The 19461-nt window shown below is 40.7% G+C and overlaps 6 protein-coding genes across 6 annotated transcripts; all 6 read left to right on the top strand.

The window, feature by feature from the left end:
- Window positions 1-640: 640 nt before the first annotated feature.
- LOC122397936 lies at window positions 641-4675 on the top strand. Its single transcript, XM_043397436.1, has 9 exons — window positions 641-1488; window positions 1635-1734; window positions 1794-1904; window positions 2189-2344; window positions 2942-3786; window positions 3949-4048; window positions 4141-4251; window positions 4392-4547; window positions 4625-4675. The coding sequence occupies exons 1-9, from the start codon at window positions 641-643 to the stop codon at window positions 4673-4675; spliced, it is 2478 nt and encodes an 825-aa protein (XP_043253371.1).
- A 939-nt stretch (window positions 4676-5614) lies between these two features.
- Window positions 5615-7660, top strand: LOC122397935 (odorant receptor 22c-like). The gene is made up of 5 exons (XM_043397435.1): window positions 5615-6432; window positions 6739-6838; window positions 6923-7033; window positions 7383-7538; window positions 7610-7660. Exons 1-5 carry the CDS (start codon window positions 5615-5617, stop codon window positions 7658-7660), a joined length of 1236 nt encoding a protein of 411 aa, XP_043253370.1.
- An 845-nt stretch (window positions 7661-8505) lies between these two features.
- LOC122397934 (odorant receptor 4-like) lies at window positions 8506-10307 on the top strand. Its single transcript, XM_043397434.1, has 5 exons — window positions 8506-9284; window positions 9415-9514; window positions 9858-9959; window positions 10035-10190; window positions 10254-10307. The coding sequence occupies exons 1-5, from the start codon at window positions 8506-8508 to the stop codon at window positions 10305-10307; spliced, it is 1191 nt and encodes a 396-aa protein (XP_043253369.1).
- A 559-nt stretch (window positions 10308-10866) lies between these two features.
- LOC122397933 (odorant receptor 82a-like) lies at window positions 10867-12926 on the top strand. The gene is made up of 5 exons (XM_043397433.1): window positions 10867-11657; window positions 11979-12078; window positions 12461-12571; window positions 12640-12795; window positions 12876-12926. Exons 1-5 carry the CDS (start codon window positions 10867-10869, stop codon window positions 12924-12926), a joined length of 1209 nt encoding a protein of 402 aa, XP_043253368.1.
- A 442-nt stretch (window positions 12927-13368) lies between these two features.
- On the top strand, window positions 13369-17275 carry LOC122397932. Its single transcript, XM_043397432.1, has 10 exons — window positions 13369-14171; window positions 14260-14359; window positions 14450-14560; window positions 14643-14798; window positions 14866-14915; window positions 15411-16226; window positions 16299-16398; window positions 16729-16839; window positions 16985-17140; window positions 17216-17275. The coding sequence occupies exons 1-10, from the start codon at window positions 13369-13371 to the stop codon at window positions 17273-17275; spliced, it is 2463 nt and encodes an 820-aa protein (XP_043253367.1).
- A 558-nt stretch (window positions 17276-17833) lies between these two features.
- On the top strand, window positions 17834-19435 carry LOC122397862 (odorant receptor 4-like). Its single transcript, XM_043397313.1, has 5 exons — window positions 17834-18675; window positions 18775-18874; window positions 18975-19085; window positions 19147-19302; window positions 19379-19435. Exons 1-5 carry the CDS (start codon window positions 17861-17863, stop codon window positions 19433-19435), a joined length of 1239 nt encoding a protein of 412 aa, XP_043253248.1. The 5' UTR covers window positions 17834-17860.
- The last annotated feature ends 26 nt before the right edge of the window (window positions 19436-19461 follow it).

Here is a 19461-nt window from a genome sequence, read left to right as displayed (position 1 = left end):
ATATCAGTTCTAGGAAGTGTTGTTCTCATATAACCGTATACTTTTACTTATGTATCTTTGAAAATCATAAAAAAATCCGTCTCAAACGTAATATATCTCGCGCGTGTATTTAATCTTAACGAACTTCACTAGTAAAAGTATTTAATAAACGTAGGCGTACATGGAGATTACGAACGGTTTCAATCACTGACCTTACTCCAAAAAAAATACACAATACGCAAGATGCAAGAACAACACTCGCGAGCCATATCTAATTTTGTTAATTTTTGTTAGTATCGGAATAAAAAGTAGATACCGCGAATACAATATACAGCAAAACGAAATCTCACAAATTGCATTATCCACAAATCGATAGACAGTACCTGTTGAGTGGTCTCAGTGTCTGTGGTCTAACAACTTTTGAAAAATCAATTTATCGATGTTCGAGAGCCACCATCCATCTATTCGCATTTATAATGCACAAGGCGGCGAACGTAAAATGTTGCCAAAGAAAGAGATTTTAACCCTCTGAGGACAGTTGCTTTCGTTCTACACATTTGTATCGTAGAAGCCTGCGTTCCCATCCCAGAAGGCTCAGGAAAGCTGCGCAAGCGCAGCCTTGTTTTCCCGCGAACGGTAAGCAGTGCTGCGAGCTTTCAGTATGTATCAAGCGAGCGTAGGAGCTTTTACGATGCAAAAGACAGAAACCGGCAAGCTAGAATCTCCAACTGCGGAGCAGGAGCACAGGAAATACGTGAACCTCAGCATTAAATGGAATCAGTGGCTCCTAAAACCGATGGGTGTCTGGCCACAATTGCATAATACTTCAGGAATCGAGAAATGCTCTAAGCGTCCAATAAACGTGATTTGTTACGGTTTGATAAGTTTCCTTTTTATACCTTGTGCCTTCTACGTGGCACTGGACGTAAACGATGTCTACAACAGAATCAAACTGTTCGGTCCGTTGAGCTTCTGTGTGATGGCATACTTGAAATACTACTCATTGATCGTACATCAGAACGATATTCGCGAATGCGTTCAGCGCATCGAATGGGACTGGAGGAACATTAAACACACGGAAGACAAGAACATCATGATAGATAACGCGAATTTCGGAAGACAAGTAGCGCAAATCAGCACCTTTTTCATGTACAGCGGTTTCGTGTTCTACTACATCGCGATGCCTACCAGCACCGGAAAGATCACGGCAGAGGACGAAAATCTGACATTTGTTCCAATGGTGTTTCCTTTCTCGAGATGCATAGCCGACACCCGGTACAGTCCCGTCAACGAAATCTTTTTTTCGATTCAATTTCTAGGGGGTGCCGTGATTCACGGACTAGCGGCCGCAGGATGCAGCCTCGTTGCTGTTTTTGCGGTACACGCTTGTGGACAGATGAAAGTTTTGATGTGCTGGCTGGGTCATTTGATAGACGGCCGAGCTGATATGTGTAAAACTATGGATGGCAGAATCGCAAGCATCGTAAATCAACACGTTCGAATACTGAAGTGCGTAAAACAAATCTTTCGATCACCTGGAAACTGTACTCAATTCGATTTATTGTTCAATTGTTTGTAGAATCGTTCCTAGATTGGTTTACTATATCTTTGGACAAAATTAAGTGCTTCGATAATTTCATTGTTTGCAATTACAGATTTTTAGCGCTTACAGAGAAAGCGCTGCAACAAATATCTCTCGTGGAATTCGCCGGATGTACATTGAATTTATGTCTTCTTGGATATTATATTATCATGGTACGCAAGGTGAGAAACATACAAAATTGAAACAATAAATTAATGTGTCGACATTACAGGAATGGGACTGGGACGAATTAACTTCTGCTGCGACGTATTTTATCATACTAATGTCCTTTCTGTTCAATATCTTCATATTTTGTTACATAGGCGAGCTTGTCGCGGAACTGGTAAGGTATCCATGCAATTACAGAATTACTTCTTACTTAAAGTACTTTATATTGCATTATTATTCTTTTTCGATAAGTAGTTACGTTGGTTATCGAAAAAAATAAAACTTTTCCCTCTTTCGTTACCATAAACCGGTTCGCGCGAATATATGTTTGCCAAAAGGTATACAATCTACATATGTATATCCTTTTTAAGACAAATGATAAATATAAAAGTATTTCTTTAACGTTTCAACATCTGGAATTGGTTCCAAAAATTTAAAGCGAAATATACTTTGCAACAGTGTAAACAGGTTGGCGAAATGTCTTACATGGTTGAATGGTACCGATTAAAAGGAAACAGAAAACTTAGCGTGGTTTTGATGATTGCAATGTCAAATTTGTCGACGAAACTTACTGCAGGAAATATGGTTAGCCTATCCCTCAACACATTCAGCGATGTAAGTATTCAACCATTATTAATATCGATTATACATCTGGATTATAAAATCTAAATTTGTTTAAACGAATAGGTTGTTAAGACATCCGTCACTTTCTTGAATATGTTGCGAGCATTGACGTAATAGTTTTCCGAGATACTAGAACCATTGCAATTAAAATATTTGAGACGAAAAGTGATCTATGATAATACAGAGAATTATTACTTGTACCATTAAATACTTTAACTGTTGTATCGCAAGTTGAATGAGAATGATGTTTCGAGCATGGCAAGATTATTTCTTTCCCTCTACACGTTTTCGTATCACTTTGCAGGAATAAATAGTCTGCATAAATTAAAAGAAACTCACGCACATAACATTAATTATCTATAAATAAAACTGCACCTGTTATAAATTTATCGATATTCAGGAGTCATCTTGTCCTCTTGTCCAAGCTTATAAAGTGGCAAATTGAAAATGTGTTACAATGAAGGGTCGAATCAGTTTTGTTCTATGTATACTTTGTTACATGTGTGTTCCCTTCCAAGTAGAATCAGAAATCAAGCGCAGGCGCAACATTGGTTGCCCGCGAACCGTCATTAAACCGCGCGCTTGCAGTATCAAGCGAGCGTTCGAGCTTTCACGATGCAAGCACCAGAAAAGACTGTACCAAAGTCTCAGGCAACGGACCGCGAGTACGAACAGTACGTGAATCTAAGCATTCGATGGAATCGATACCTTTTAAAATCGATGGGTGTCTGGCCAAATTCGCGCGACACTTCAAGAACGGAAAAATGCATCAAACTGCAGATAAATATCGTTTGTTATGGTTTAATAAGTTGCCTTTTTATACCTTATGCCGTTTACGGTATACTGGAAGTGGAGGATATCTACACTAGACTGAGGCTGTTGGGTCCAATGTGCTTTTTTCTAATGGGGTACTTGAAATATTATTCTCTGATCTCTCACGGGAATGGCATTCGCGAGTGCATTGAACGCATCAAATGGGACTGGAGGAATATCGAGCATTTCGAAGATAGACGCATCATGGTGGACAATGCAAGTTTCGGAAGGCAATTAATGAAAATCTGTATGCTCTTCGTGTACGGCGGTTTCATTTTCTACTATATCGCAGTGCCTATTAGAATCGGGAAGATTACAGACGAGACCGAAAATTTGACTTTCATTCCGATGTTATTTCCCTTCTCGAGATACATTGTCGATGCTCGGTATAGTCCTGCCAACGAGATCCTCTTTTCGATTCAGTTTTTAGGAGGGGCCCTGATTCATGGAATCGCGGCGACCGGATGCAGCCTGGCCGCTGTTTTCACGATTCATGCTTGCGGACAAATGAAAATTTTGATGTGCTGGATGGGCTATTTGGTTGACGGCCGAGCAGATATGTGCAAAACCGTGGATGGTAGAATAGCGAATGTCGTCAGCCAACATGTTCGTGTACTGAAGTGCGTAAAATAAATCCTTCTAAAGGCCCGTAGAGCGTACTTTGTTCGATTCGAAGCATTAATGATTATTGTTGCGAAAGAATTCCTCTTAAAATTCTGCAATACGAATCAAATAGAGAAGAGGATGTCGGATTTTTCGGTCTTACTATTTGCAATTTGCAGGTTTTTATCGGTTACAGAGAAAGTGCTGCAACAAATATCGTTCATTGAATTTACGGGATGCACGACGAATTTATGTCTTCTTGGGTATTATATTCTTATGGTACGCGCGATATACGCTAACAAGTAAAACTGATATAATTTTGATGTGCCACAGTCAGCGTTAATACACGTATTCGCATCTTGGCATTGCAGGAATGGGATTCGAACGATCTAACTGTTTCCGCGACGTACTTCATCATACTCATGTCTTTTCTCTTCAATATCTTCATATTTTGTTATATAGGCGAACTCGTCATGGAACTGGTAAGTCTTTCAGTATACTAGTAAGTATAGTGATATATACCAATTTCATCTAGAATTGATTCTAAATGAATACTTTCAGATTTTAATAGTTTGCAGCGCAACGTTAAAATAAATTAAAGCGAAACATATATGTTTTATAGAGCAGACAGGTTGGCGAGATGTCGTACATGATTGATTGGTACCGATTAGTAGGAAGTAGAAGGCTCAGCTTCGTTTTGATAATAGCTATGTCAAATTCATCGATTAATCTTACCGCTGGAAACATAGTCATTCTGTCTCTCAGCACTTTCGGCGATGTAAGTATTTAAACATTATTATTGACATAGTTTATCCGAGAATAAAAACCGAGCATATCGAATGAATATATATGTAGGTTGTTAAAACATCCGTCGCTTTCTTGAATATGTTGCGAGCTGTGACGTGACAGTTTCTCGCCATACTCGAAACGATGCAAACAAAGTACCTACTTATTGCGAATGCCGATATTTCGTAATTTTAAGGAACACATGTATCGTATGCTTTTACTGTAGTATCAGAAACTGAATGATAATTATGTTACGATACCACATGTATCGTATACTTTTACTGTAGTATCAGAAACTGAATGATAATTATGTTTTAAAGCAATCAACGCTGTTTTTCTGCGTCATTGATATGCAAACTTTTAATGTAAAACGAACGCTCGAGCTTTAAACGCTTCTCCATGATATAGCCTGTTTAAAAATGTTATAATTATGTTTCGTTTCATACCTTGCGGCCTGTACGCATTGCTGGAAGTGGACCGTGTCTGCAACAAAGTAAAACTCCTCGGTCCGTTGAGCTTCCGGTGTGATCCATTCAGCGCATCTGGATTCAAATAAAACATTCTGAAGTCAAGTACATTATGGTAGTGTTAGGATTTTATTACTATCAGAGTGTTGGGGAGGAACTGGTGGTATTCGTTTTGGCATAGACATACGTGTAACGCGATCAGAGTTGTGTAAATTTTATTCGCGCACATTTCTTTCGCTCGTAATGTTCACAAAATTGCTTATGATTTTATAGTATTAGCGTAATCAACACTATATGAAATGAATACGCGTAAACTCGTATAATCCATAAATTGATAGAACCGAATCTGTTGAGCTTAAGGTCCGTTGCTCGTAGACAAATCAATTTATCGATGTTGGAGAGTTATCGGTCTCGTGCCCGCACTTATAATGCATAAAGCGACAAACTGGAAGCGGGCTACGATGAAGGGTCGGAACCCTTTGGAGATAGATAGGTTTGTTCTGTGAATCGAGCGCAAGCGCAACATCGTTTTCCTGCGAACCGTCATCGGACTACGAGCTTTCAGTATCAGCGGAGCTTTCGAACATTAACGATGCAAAAGCCAATGACAAACACTGCGAAATATCTGCCAACGGCGGAGGAGTGCGAACGATATATAAATCTGAGCATTCGATGGAACCGGTGGCTCCTGAAACCGATGGGTGTCTGGCCACATTCCTCTAATAATTCGCGAATAGAGAAATGCTTTGACCGACAGATAAACGTAATTTGTTTCGGTTTGATTAGTTTTCTTTTCGTGCCCTGTGGCCTGTACGTGATGCTGGAAGTGGAGGATGTCTACAACAAACTGAAACTATTCGGTCCGTTGATTTTCTGCATAATGGCATACTTGAAATACTTTTCGTTGATCTTCTACGGGACTAACATTCGCGAGTGCCTCGATCGCATCGAGTGGGACTGGAGAAACGTTAAACACTTGGAAGACCGAGACATTATGGTAGAAACTGCAAACTCTGGAAGCCGGGTAGTGAAAATCTGCACATTTTTCATGTACAGTGGTTTCGTATTTTACTATATCGCAGTACCGATTAGCGTTGGGAAGATCGCAGCAGAGGATGGAAATCTAACCTTCGTTCCAATGGTGTTTCCGTTCTCGAAATACATAGCCGACACCCGGCACAGTCCCGCCAACGAGATCCTCTTTTCGATTCAATTTTTAGGGGGCGCACTGATACACGGAATCGCGGCAGCCGGTTGCAGTTTGGCCGCTGTTTTTGCCGTGCACGTTTGCGGACAAATGAAAATTTTGATGTGCTGGCTGAATTATTTGATAACCGGCCGCGCAGACATGGCTAAAACCGTGGATAGAAGAATCGCGAACATCGTGAGTCAACACGTTCGAATACTGAAGTGTGTAAAATGCAATATTGTGTAGTAGAACTGTCTGTACAAGGTGTTTCGAGATTATATGTCACGACTATTATAGCGGGATTTTGCATATTGTCTTTTGGCAAGTTTCAAACCTTTTTGTCGGATGTCTACCGACTAGAAGGTGTAAAAGCCGCCTATAAAAGTTATGAAACGTGAATTGAAACACTTTGTGCATTGCAGCTAACGTGTTTGAAACTGTGCGATAGAATTCTGTACACAATCACATTGTTGATCGTATGCCTGGAGAGAGGGTAAAGATTTTGATTTTTATATATACAATTACAGATTTTTAACGCTTATAGAGAAGGCAATGACGGGAATATCTCTTGTCGAGGTCTCGGGTTGTACGTTGGATATGTGTCTCGTTGGATATTATATTATCGTGGTACGACGCATAGCGTTCGATCCGAATTGTACTTTTCTATTCAAATACAATTGTAGGTACATGTTCGCCTCTTTCATATTATAGGAATGGAATTCGAAAGATCTAACTGCTGCTATAACATACATCATAATACTTATGTCTCTTACCTTCAATATTTTCATATTTTGTTATATAGGCGAAATTGTCGCCGAACAGGTAAAAGTATACAATTACAAAACATATAAAAATATAACTTTACATCGATAAGAAGAAATTTCAGAGTGTGACGCTTACTTTTTGATCAGCTTTTGCATACCTGTGTGCGTTAAGGTACCAGAGCTAATGGTACCCGGCTTTGGAGGCAGACGGATTATTGTTTATACAAGATATTGAAAGCATTAATCACGAATATTTCATAAACAATAATCAAAAAGTAAGCGTCACATTTTAGAACCTCTTCTTGCGAGAATAAAATAAGCTCAGACTTCGATAGAAACTCTACCTGTTTAGAGACTACGGTGGTATCGATGAATATAAAAGAAACAAGTATTATATTTTATGATAGTGTAGAAAAGTTGGCGAAATGTCCTACATGATCGATTGGTACCGGTTACCAGAAAATAAAAGACTCGGCTTAGTCTTGATAAATATGATGTCCAACGCGACGATGAAGCTTACCGCAGGAAATCTTATCAAATTGTCTCTTAACAGTTTCAGTGTCGTGAGTATTCAAAACAAAATCATAAATGGTGTAGGTATACGAACAGTAAAAATCACTTTTCGAATCAATAGGTTATTAAAACGTCGGTTGCTTTCTTAAACATGCTGCGGACGTTGACTTGAAGTATACAGACAGAATCTTTAGACCGTAAAACAATCGTGATTCGCGGAAATGTAAGTGAAAACCACTGAATTACAGCTTAAAAAAAAAAAAAAAACTACTCTCGTTGATGGGTCGCTGAAGAGACACAATTTATATCTGAGTGAGTGCATAATTTTGACAAAATTAACTGTACACGAAGTATTAAGTGAACTGACAATATCACATGATTCTCTACCTCTGCCCTAGATTATTTCGGTGGTCGCACCAAACATCAATGATTATATTTTTCTTTAAGATACACGATAGTAGTCATTTTAAAAATATTCGATGTAGTAGGTACAGTGGAATAAAATTATTTAAAACCCCACGATTGTGTTGAGCAATGTAATGCGTTATATTCTTACCAAGGATAAATAAATTGAGTGGTGAACCAAGGACGCGGTCCTCGCGAAAAATACGTTCGATTCGTGGCGGACGGTGAACGTGTCGATGGAATAACATTTATGTATATCTCAACGTAAACATCATCGCCCGCATTCGGACTATGTATTCGACGCGTACAGAGGATAGGGAGAAAGTGGTTATCACTCACCTCGAAGCGAATTCTTGGAAACGTCGAACAACTTGTACAATGTCCTACCAGCAGCGAAACTTCTTTTGCCCGTCGAACGTGTTTCGAAAAGAATATTCACGGGAGCACTAATCGATCATGTCGCATCGGTGTAACGCGAACTAGGCAAGACGTCGAGACCAAGGGCAGAAAAAAATTCGCGCATGCGTCAACTTTTGTCGAAGCAACTCTGTTGTGAGTTAACCCGTTCACTCATGAATCGGTCACCGCGAAACAATCATATCGGGCAGAACAATGACCAACGTCGCTCACGTTCAAGACTACGAGTACACCGTGCAGGTGAATCGTTGGTTCCTAAAACCGATAGGGGCCTGGCCCAAACTAACCGAGTCCACGTGGCCCGAGAGGATCCTCGCGAAACTGTTGAACCTCGTCTGTCACACGTTGGTCGTCCTCACGTTCCTACCCTGCGCGTTATTTATCCTGTTCGAGGATACGAGCATGGAGGCGAGAATGAAAGCGATCGGCCCGATGAGCCATTGGCTGATGGGCGAACTGAATTATTGCTGTCTGCTGGGACGGATGAACGACGTGCATTGCTGCTTGAAACACGTTGAGAGCGATTGGAAGACGGTCGGAAAGCCGAGGCATCGCGAGCTGATGTTGCAAAACGCGAAAGTTGGTCGTTTCATCGCGTGCGTAGCCGCGTTATGTATGAACATCGGTGTCCTCTCGTACAATATAGCCACGAGCGCGAAGACGACGGTGTTTCGCGTCGGTAACGAGAGTCACACGATGTACCTGTTGCCTTGTCCGTTTTATACGAAACTAATGGACACCAGGTACAGTCCGGTGAACGAGATCATCTTTGTCATGCAACTAGTATCCGGTTTGATCGTTAATTTCGTGACGGTGGGTGCTTGCGGTTTGGCCGCCACGTTAGCGGCGCATGCCTGCGGCCAGCTGAACGTCGTCATGTCCCGATTGGATGATATGGTGAACACGAAGGCGGAACAATCGCCCGCTCGGAACAAATTGGCTTTCATCGTCGAACATCATCTACGCTCGTTAAGGTACCGTTCGTGTCATTCGTTCGATAGCATGTTTCAACGATGAAGTACATACGTTGACGATCGAATACATTCATCCATGTGATTTACATAGAATTAGTGTTCTTTCGATTCATGAAAATATTAATTTCAGTCTTATATTGCGTATAGAAAAAGTTATGAATCTCATTTGTCTTGTTGAGTTAGTGGGATGCACGTTCAACTTGTGCATGCTCGAATACTATATCCTTACGGTACGTTCCATACATCGCAACATGGATAAAACGAAGTAACTCGATGCCGATCAGTTTTGATGCGGACAAAACAATTTGTCATTTAGAAACAACTTCTAGTAAGTCTTCGACCTCCTCGATCGGCTGCTGTTAAATACGGTTATTATTAGATTAAGAGATCGAAACCTCGAAAGGAACTCCCCCGAAAGTACATGTTTCCAGTATAGAAAAGATAAGAATTTTAAGATCTATTAGGTATATTATGATTCGACGTATCAAATGACGAAAAAAAAAATACAAATTTATCGAGTATCTACGAGATTTTCGAGCCACCTCTTATTTGAACATTTTTTTCACTTCCTAGGAAAAATCGAAAGAGACCGTAGCTTCGTACGCTATTCTATACGCATCCATGACTTTTAATATCTTTATATTTTGCTATATCGGTGAGAAACTCACGGAACAGGTAAACAATTGTTACTAAAAAAACGTTAGATACGAAGAATGTTGTGTTTTATACCGATTATCCTTTTCGCGATAGTGCAAAAAGGTTGGCAAAATAGCATACATGACAAACTGGTATCGTTTACCTCACAAAACTGCTGCTGGTTTGATCCTGGTAATCTCAAGATCGAGCCAAGTGACTAAAATCACTGCTGGAAAATTAGTCCATATATCTATCGCAACTTTTGGCGACGTGAGTATTGGAACGAGAAAGAATTATCCTTAATTTTTTCGTCTAAAACGTTAATACTTCCAGGTATTTAAAACGTCTTTTACGTACTTCAATATGCTTCGCACAATTGCAATGTAAATTATCATATTCTCGAAATAGAACATTATGTACAACGTCGTGTAGATTCGTTAGAATAAAGAAAATACGAAATTCCCGTAGTTATTTGATGCGTTTCTAGTTGCAACGTGTTGTTACACTGTCGTTGGATAGAAATTCCTTATCGAATTAAACGCGACCAAACTACGTTTCTAAGCTTCTACGATAAACCACAAATGTTTCGTACGCACTCACCGATTCAGGTTGCTGCAACAAGTGTATCATGTACATGCGTCACCAGAGGCTCAGAATACACTTCTTCCACCTAGAAATAAGAATTTATATGAGAACAAACTATTTGTTAGCATAAAAAAAATCTAACATGATGGGACGCGAAATCGAGCCATTCCCAAACGTACTTTTGATACCTTCTAAACATAGCAGAGTTCGCCAACTGTAACATATTGCACCGTCCAGACGAATCGATCAGCGAACCATCGTTCATAAAAATCTGCGCAAGCGTTAAGCCGTCATGTTCGCCGGCTCGTTCCGTTAAAAATACTCGTTTCAGTAAGTTGCCGAGCTTCTACGAGTGATCACGATGATCGACCAATCTACGAACCTCGACGATCTGAGCAAGTACAGTCTACAGCTGAATCGATGGTATTTGAAACCGATAGGTGCCTGGCCACCGTCGCGATCCACTTCTAGGATCGAGAGGATGATTTCGATCGTTCTGATCGTCATTTGTTACTGTTCGATATTGTTTACGGTAATCCCTTGCATGATGCACATCGTTCTCGAGGACGAGGATCTTTACAAGAAACTTAAGATGGTCGGTCCTCTGAGTCACTGGTTCATGGGCGGTGTAAATTACACCATGTTGCTAATGCGCGGCAAAGAGATACGATATTGCGTGGAACATCTGGAGACCGACTGGCGGTTGATAACGAGAGCGAAGGACCAACGAATAATGCTGAAAAGCGCGAAGCTCGGTCGCTACGTGGCGGGCTTTTGTGCAGCTTTCATGCAGGGTAGCGTTTTCGCGTATTGCGTGTTAACGACATTCACTACGCATCTCGTTCAGGACGGTAATCAGATCAGGACTGTGCGTATGCTGCCTTGCCAATTCTACAGAAAGCTACTCGACGTCGAGACCAGTCCCACCAACGAACTCGTCATCGCCTCGCAATATTTATCAGGTTTCATCGTAAATTCCAGTGCAGTTGCTGCTTTTAGTCTCGCCATTGTCTTTGCGAGTCACGCGTGCGGCCAGTTAAAAATCCTGATGAATTGGATCACCGAATTCGTCGACGAGTACGAAGGACAACCAGAGGAGGTCTACTGTGACAAGATCGGAGTGGTAGTAGAGCATCATCTTAGAGTGTTGAGGTACGTTGACCCTATTCTCTTCCGATTTTTCCTCTCCGACCTACAACGAAAGAAAGTTTTAACCCTGTTCTGGTACTACTTCCACGTCTTTTCTGATCACATTCAGTCTTAAAAAAACAAAAACAAATCTTCTAGAATGTACGTACAGTGGCAAATATATATTAGGTCATGTTATAAGGCGTGTCAAAAGAGCTGCAAAATATTGTAAAAACATAATTGATTTGGACCACACGATGTATTCGTCGTTTGTAAAAATTTTGAGAAGGAAATGCTTATGACTGGTAAACTTTAGCGACTACTGTGTGTATGTATTAATTTCAGCTTGATATCGCGCATCGAAGTCGTGATGAATCGAATATGTTTCTCGGAATTGTTTAAGTGTACACTGAATATATGCATGATTGGATACTACATTCTCATGGTATGCTAAAAATGCTAAGAAATGTATTATTATTGTGTAATACATATTCATCGAGCCGTATATGTATATTATTTTGACACGCTACACTGTCAAAAATCAAGGACAATTTTGCATAAATTAATTCTACGTACGAATTCAGTTTGCTTACATTTACCTCGGGAAATTTTATTCCCGAGTAACAAATACTTGCAACTATACAATTCATGCTGCACCGACACTGCAAACAGAAAGATTACATATTCAAAATACATGAGACTATTTGCGAAGCTCTCGCATTACTTTTTCATACGCAACTGCATTCATTCATCTATTTGTTTCTTTAATCATTTCTAAGAGATTCTTCCGATCCTTTTGAAAAGGGTAAAAGTATTTATTTTTCTAGGAATGGAACTATCACGACTTTAAGAATGTAATTATATATTTTATGATACTGTTTTCTATGTGTTTCAACATGTTTATAGTCTGTTATATCGGTGAAGTACTGACAGAACAGGTAACGAAGACACGTAGGAGCAACTAATTAAAGATACCATCGAGATTCACCGAGTAAATTCTTAATAGTGCAAGAAGGTTGGTGAAATCGTTTACATGACAAATTGGTATTATTTGCCTGCTAAAACTATCCTCGACTTACTATTCATCATCGCGAGATCAAGCATTGTCATTAAAATCACTGCCGGAAAGATAATTTATATGTCTGTTTACACATTTGGTCACGTAAGTACGTCTGTTGTTAATATCGATAGCTACTAGTCCATCGAACGTTATTAATTTAACAAGATCGTGTGTTATTTCAGATGGTAAAAACTGCTTTCGCATATATAAATCTATTGCGGCAATACACGTGACACGAACGCACGTGTCCAGAGTTGTAGATAAATTTGAATGTACAATAACGATGTTACATATAAAATTCAATGATTAAAGGATCATTGGACACTAACGAATCATTTGTATTCAACTAAATAACATTGCTCCTTTATTCGCCACCACCATTCTTTCGCACTGCAACGAAAATCCTTGTTGCAACGTATTATGTATAATATTGTTCCGAATTTCTTTTCCGTATATCCACATATCGTTATCGTGATTTTATTAGGTACCTGTAGACCGTAGTGCCTCGAGGAATCAACTGGTGGCTCGGAGACTTCAACTGCACTGGCATATGCCTCGAATGTATATTATTAAGTGGTAAGCACATGCGCAAAGCCAATACTTGGGCAATCAATATAAAACTTTATTTATCGTTGTATCTGTCAGTGGAGTGTGAACTTTCCACCGACTAGTATCATGACTGGCTCCACCGATTCTTCGGATAGAGACTGGATGTATAGCGTTCAAATAAATCGTTGGCTGCTGAAACCGATCGGCGCGTGGCCGCTCTCGTTATGCGTCAGTACAACGGAGAAAATAAATTCCGTGGCACTGACGTTCGTAAGCTGCTTTCTCATAGGATTTCTTCTCATCCCGTGCGCTCTGTGTACTTTCCTTGATAAATCGGCCGATCTGGATATGAAAATAAAGATGACCGGCCCGCTCAGTTTCTGTTTAATGTCCGCGATCAAATACTACATCCTCCATGTGCGCAACGCGAAAGTAAGCAAGTGCATCGAAGAAATTCGCTCCGACTGGGCCCGGATAAATACGGAGCGTCGCGGTCAGGACAAGGAGATCATGATCGAGAGCGCGAGGATCGGTAGATCGTTGGCCGTCTTTGCCGTGGGATTCATGTACTCGGGCGGATTTTCTTATACCATCATCATGCCATTGGTCACAGAGAGAATGGAGATCATCGACAACGAAACAGTTAGGGCTCAGGCTTTTCCGATCTACCGGGGCCTGATGGATCCACGGACCAGTCCTTCGTTCGAGATCGTGCAATTTACGCAATTTTTGGCAGCGTTCGTCTTATATGCCATCACTTCCAGTGCTTGTAGCCTAGCCTCGGTGTTCGCCATGCACGCGTGCGGACAATTCAAGATCCTTGCGAATAAACTCAACGACTTAGTTGACGATCTACCGAAAGCAAACAAATTGGTGCCTTACAAGAAAATATTAGGAGATATCGTCGAACGTCATCTACGGATACTTCGGTAAATAATTTTGAAATATTGTCGAAACACGAAGGCACCCGTTCGATACTCGTAAGATCGCGATGATGAGATATCGGTAATTTTACAGTTTTATATCTGAAATCGAAGAACTTTTTAACGAAATATGCTTGATCGAACTCGTTGGATGCACGATGAATATTTGTTTCCTAGGATATTATTTACTCACGGTAGGATATACATATGCTGAACGTTATACCTTAACATCGGATTTATCCTGTTTAAATCACGATTGCCATATTCTGTTGTCAGTTTTGTAGGAATGGGAACAAAGCGAAACTATAGGAACATTAACCTATTGCACGTTACTCATATCCTTAGTGTTTAATATTTTCATAGTGTGCTACAATGGTGAAATTTTATCCGAACAGGTATATCACTGATAGTAATGATTATTGTTCCTCGCCTAAAATTATATATAAAACATCTATGCGTTTCGTTTCAATATCATAGTGCAAAGGCATCAGCTTGTCGGCGTATATGATCGACTGGTATCGTTTGCCGGGGAAGGACGCGCTTGATTTGGGACTGATATTCGCTATATCGAACTCCTCTATCAAATTAACAGCTGGAAAGTTAATCGAGCTATCCTTAAACAGTTTCTGCAGCGTAAGTAAACCAAAATTCTATTACACGATACGAGAATATCTTTCTATCGAAATCTTCTCTATTATAGGTAATAAAATCATCGATGGCATATTTGAGTCTGCTTCGTACACTGACCATGTGAAAAATCAGTTCTTCGATCGATCATAAGTCAACGTAGATACGTATTTTGGAAACTCGCTTTACCACAGAGACGAATACCTACTTTCGTTAAAATATAGAAAAGAAATAGACAACTCCGAGCATCGTGCATGTAGAAATTATTTCAGAATTTTACCTCTCGTCTTTCACGATGAAATTAATAATCGTAAATGTCAGCTTTCATGGAGAAATTTCCGCTTTCATTTCCGAATAATTCAAGGTGCGTTTATAAGTAATATGTATAAACTATTCTTAATCGCACTTTCTTTCCTTTTGTTTATTGGTCGTGAACCATTCGTTGGCGAACCGTAAACGGCCGGCAGCAGCAACTCGCGCGTGTTGCTACATTGCTATCGATCAGAAAATAGAGTGTTCATTCATTGGAGATATCGCGCTTGCGTCCGATTCAACCTGTACGTACGAAGGTCGGTTCCGTGTGGTCGTTCAGTCCACGACGCGCACCGCGGCCGTCAGGATGCGTCGATTGTCAACCCTTGACGACCTGCTGCGGAACGACCAATACGAGAACGACATACATTACGCGTTTCAATTATGCCTTTGGATTCTGAAGCCGATCGGCATCTATCCTCTCATCTACAGCCGTGCGAACAAACTCGAACGCACGGTATCGGTGGTGCTAATACTGATATGCTGCTCCGTCGTGCAATTCGTCATCATACCATTCGGCCATTACATTCTATTCTACGAGAAAGACATGAACACGAAGATCAAATTCCTCGGTCCTCTCGCTTTCTGTCTGACGTCGTTTTTCAAGTACGGTTGCTTGGGTTTCAAGGGGCCGGCCTTCGAACGCTGCATCGAACACGTAGAGAAAGACTGGAGATTATTGCGGGACCAGGATCATCGTGCGATCATGATCAGACACGTGATCATGAGCCGTAATCTCATCACTCTGTGCGCCGTTTTCTTGTACAGTGGCGGTTTATCCTACCACACGATCATGCCGTTACTCTCCGGAAAGAAGAACAAGAACGGCACCATCGTCAAACCGTTAACTTATCCCGGTTACGAACAGTTTTTCGATGTCCAGGAGAGTCCCACGTACGAGATCGTGTACTGTATGCATTGTTTCTACGTTCTGGTAACCGGTAACATCATGATGGCGGCGTACAGCCTGACCGCCATCTTCACGAGCCACGCTTGCGGACAGATAGAAATACAAACGTCTCGGCTAAAGCGATTGACCGAGAGAAACAGATCCGCGGTAAAGCACGCCCGCCCCGAAGACGATTTAGCGATCGTCGTGAAGAGTCACGTTGATATAATAAGGTAAGGCAGATTGTTGTCTTCGAAATCGATACCGATTACAGGTTTGTTGGAGTAGGAACCATGAAATTTCAGATTTACGAAAAACGTGGAGAAAGCGTTGCAGGAGATGTTGTTAATGGAAATAATAATGTCGACTTTACTAATATGCTTGCTCGAATATTACTGCATGATGGTAAAAAAACCGTGGAACACTGATCGTTAAATATGAGCGTAGACGAACACGCTGGTCACGATACGGTTTTGGCGACTTATTCGCCTTCTTATTATATTTTCAACAGACTCAATATACAGGAAGTTTCTTCGTCGTTACGGTCATTAATCGACTCTAAAATTAGTGAACAAGTAAATAAATAACAGATATGTTGGACCAATAGATCTGGAAACAGAATCGTAATCGTGATCGGTAATCGCTTGTCTAGATCAATCTTTAGCGAATAATTCGAAACTGAACATTTCCACTATCGTACTATAGAAACGTACTACAACTGTTAACATCCTTTAGGAATGGGAAACTAGCGATTCCATCGCGATACTAACCTACGTCATTCTATTGGGTTCTTTCATCTTCAGCATTGCCATATATTGCTACGTGGGAGAACTTCTTCTTGGACAGGTATCCGTAAGAAACACGTAATTAGATTCGAAAGTTTGCTCGTTCATGCCTGGTCACCCTGTGTATACTCATTGTTCATCATATTTTTGAACGTAGACGCGAGGGTGTTTAACCTTTGGCATAATAGACATGAGTCTTGTATCAGGGTAGCAAAATAGCGTCAGCTTCGTACGAAGTCGACTGGTATAATCTGCGGGCAAAGACAGCACGTGGTATCATTTTGTTGCTCGCTATATCGAACTATCCACCAAAACTAACGGCTGGCAAGATAATTGATCTGTCGTTGAACACGTTTGGTGTTGTAAGTAATTTCTGTCCCGCAGACGACACTTCGCAACAGAGATCTTTCGTAATTGAAATTTTTCATAATTTTCAGGTGTTAAAGTCATCCTTAGTTTACTTAAATATGCTGCGAACTATCACCGATTCTAATTGAAACTATCGAGTAAACTCCCGTACTTTCGAATCTAAAAAAATAAAAGCAGTTCGATTAGAAAAATATGTAAAATGTACAAAGCACTGGTGTACATATAATACAGGATGCGGTAGGATTGATTCGTGATACAGCCTAAAAGCTGTAAAACCATAAACATTTGTCGTTCGAAGCTTCGCTTTTCGGAACATCGATCGAAACTTGTTTGCAAAATATCTCGAACGAGAAAGATTTACACGATATTATTCCGCCGCACCGTGTATATCGTACACAGTGTTTCGTAACAATTAAAACTACCAAAAGTATAATAAAACGCACGAACGTAGTACTTATTCGATTAATCGAACGAACCGTTGACAATCTTTTTGCACCGATTCTGCGCTCGCGATTCCCAAGCACAATTCTACCCGGTCAATATGCTTATAAATTACAAAGAATCCCGCGCACGGTTACGGAGAACAGATTAAATTGTTCCGAACTCGTCTACAGAAAGTAAAGTAAAATGTTTACGCGCTTGCGTTGAAACAATGTTGTCTCGCAATTTTCTGCCGCGACGTTCAGTCGATGGCGTACAGCTGAAGTATCACCATGTATAATCGATCGTACAACCGAGTCGGTGGTCTTCCGAAGAACTCCAATTACGAAAGCGACATAAACTACACTTTAGAAATGTGCCGATGGGTTTTGAAACCGATCGGCGTCTGGCCGCTCATTTACACCCGTACCAGCAGACTGGAGAAACTTGTTTCGATCGCATTGTTGACAGTATGTTTCGTCTGTTTGTTGTTCATCATCGTGCCTTCCGGCCACTACATCTTCTTCGTGGAGAAAAACATACAGATAAAAGTGAAGTTGCTCGGTCCTGTCGGCTTCTGTCTGTCGTCCGCGATTAAATACTGCTATCTTAGCCTGAAGGGCACAGTCTTCGGGCATTGCATCGCTCACGTGGAGAAGGACTGGAAGATGGTGAACGACCCCAGTGATCGTACCATTATGTTAAAGCACGCGTCTATCAGCCGAAATCTCATCGCCTTGTGCGCCATTTTTCTTTACAGCGGTGGTATGTCGTATCACACCGTGATGCAGTTCCTGTCCAAGGACAATGCCAAGGGAAATTCAACCGTGATAAAACCATTGGCTTACCCTGGCTACGATCCGTTCATCGATACTCAGTCTAGCCCATCTTACGAGATCGTATTTTGCGTTCATTGTTTATCCGCCATGATTATGTACAGTGTTACAACGGCCGCTTACAGCTTAGCCGCAATTTGTGTCACGCATATCTGCGGTCAGATCCAGATCCAGATATCACGATTGGAGAGCTTGATCGAAGGAAGGCAGGGGAAAACCACCTACGACGACCATTTGGCCAACATTGTTCGAGATCATGTCGAGATCTTGAGGTAAGAGGTACGGTTAACTGTTAAGCACGGTGTTCTAACTTTTCTTACGTCTTGTAAAGCCCGTGGAGTTTCGAAAGTCGCTTACTATGGACATTTTAGATTCTCGAAAAACATCGAAGAAGCTCTTCGCGAGATATGTTTGATGGAGATCGTGGAGTCTACAATGATCATATGTTTGCTCGAATACTATTGCCTAGTGGTAAAAAATTGTATCAATCGCAATCTTCTTAAATCAGAAATTCGATACATCGATTTCTTTTTAATTTATCAAGTGTTTATCGGCGTCGCTCTGTTTCTAGGAATGGCAAAATAGCGACGTGGTTGCAATATTTACGTACTTTATTTTGCTGATCTCCTTCACTTTCAATATACTCATATTCTGTTACATAGGAGAAGTTCTATCCGAACAGGTAATTTACGAAAAAGTTTCGTCCAGCTTAATAAACGCGATAAACTTTGTTGTTCTATCAGTGTAGCCAAATTGGTCCAGCCGCGTATGATATCGAATGGTACAATTTACCAGCGAAGAAAGCTTGCGGTCTTGCTCTGTTGAGCGCTATAGCGCTTTATCCGCCTAAACTTACAGCCGGGAAAATATTTCAACTCTCACTGAATACGTTCAGCTCTGTAAGTGACTTATTCTAACATAGTATTTCTCATTGAGAGAAGAATGCTCAAACAGCGAAGCCCTAATAATTTACAGGTGTTAAAGACATCGGCAATTTATTTGAATCTGCTTCGAACATTAACTAATTGGTAATGAAACTTTCGTTTGTTACTATTATC

The sequence above is a fragment of the Colletes gigas genome, unplaced genomic scaffold (genome assembly GCF_013123115.1).
Source record: "Colletes gigas isolate AHSC1104 unplaced genomic scaffold, ASM1312311v1 Colletes_gigas_Sc00010, whole genome shotgun sequence".
NCBI lineage: Eukaryota > Metazoa > Arthropoda > Insecta > Hymenoptera > Colletidae > Colletes > Colletes gigas.
The sequence above is the reverse complement of the archived record's forward strand: the minus strand, read 5'-3'. Positions and strand labels throughout refer to the sequence as shown.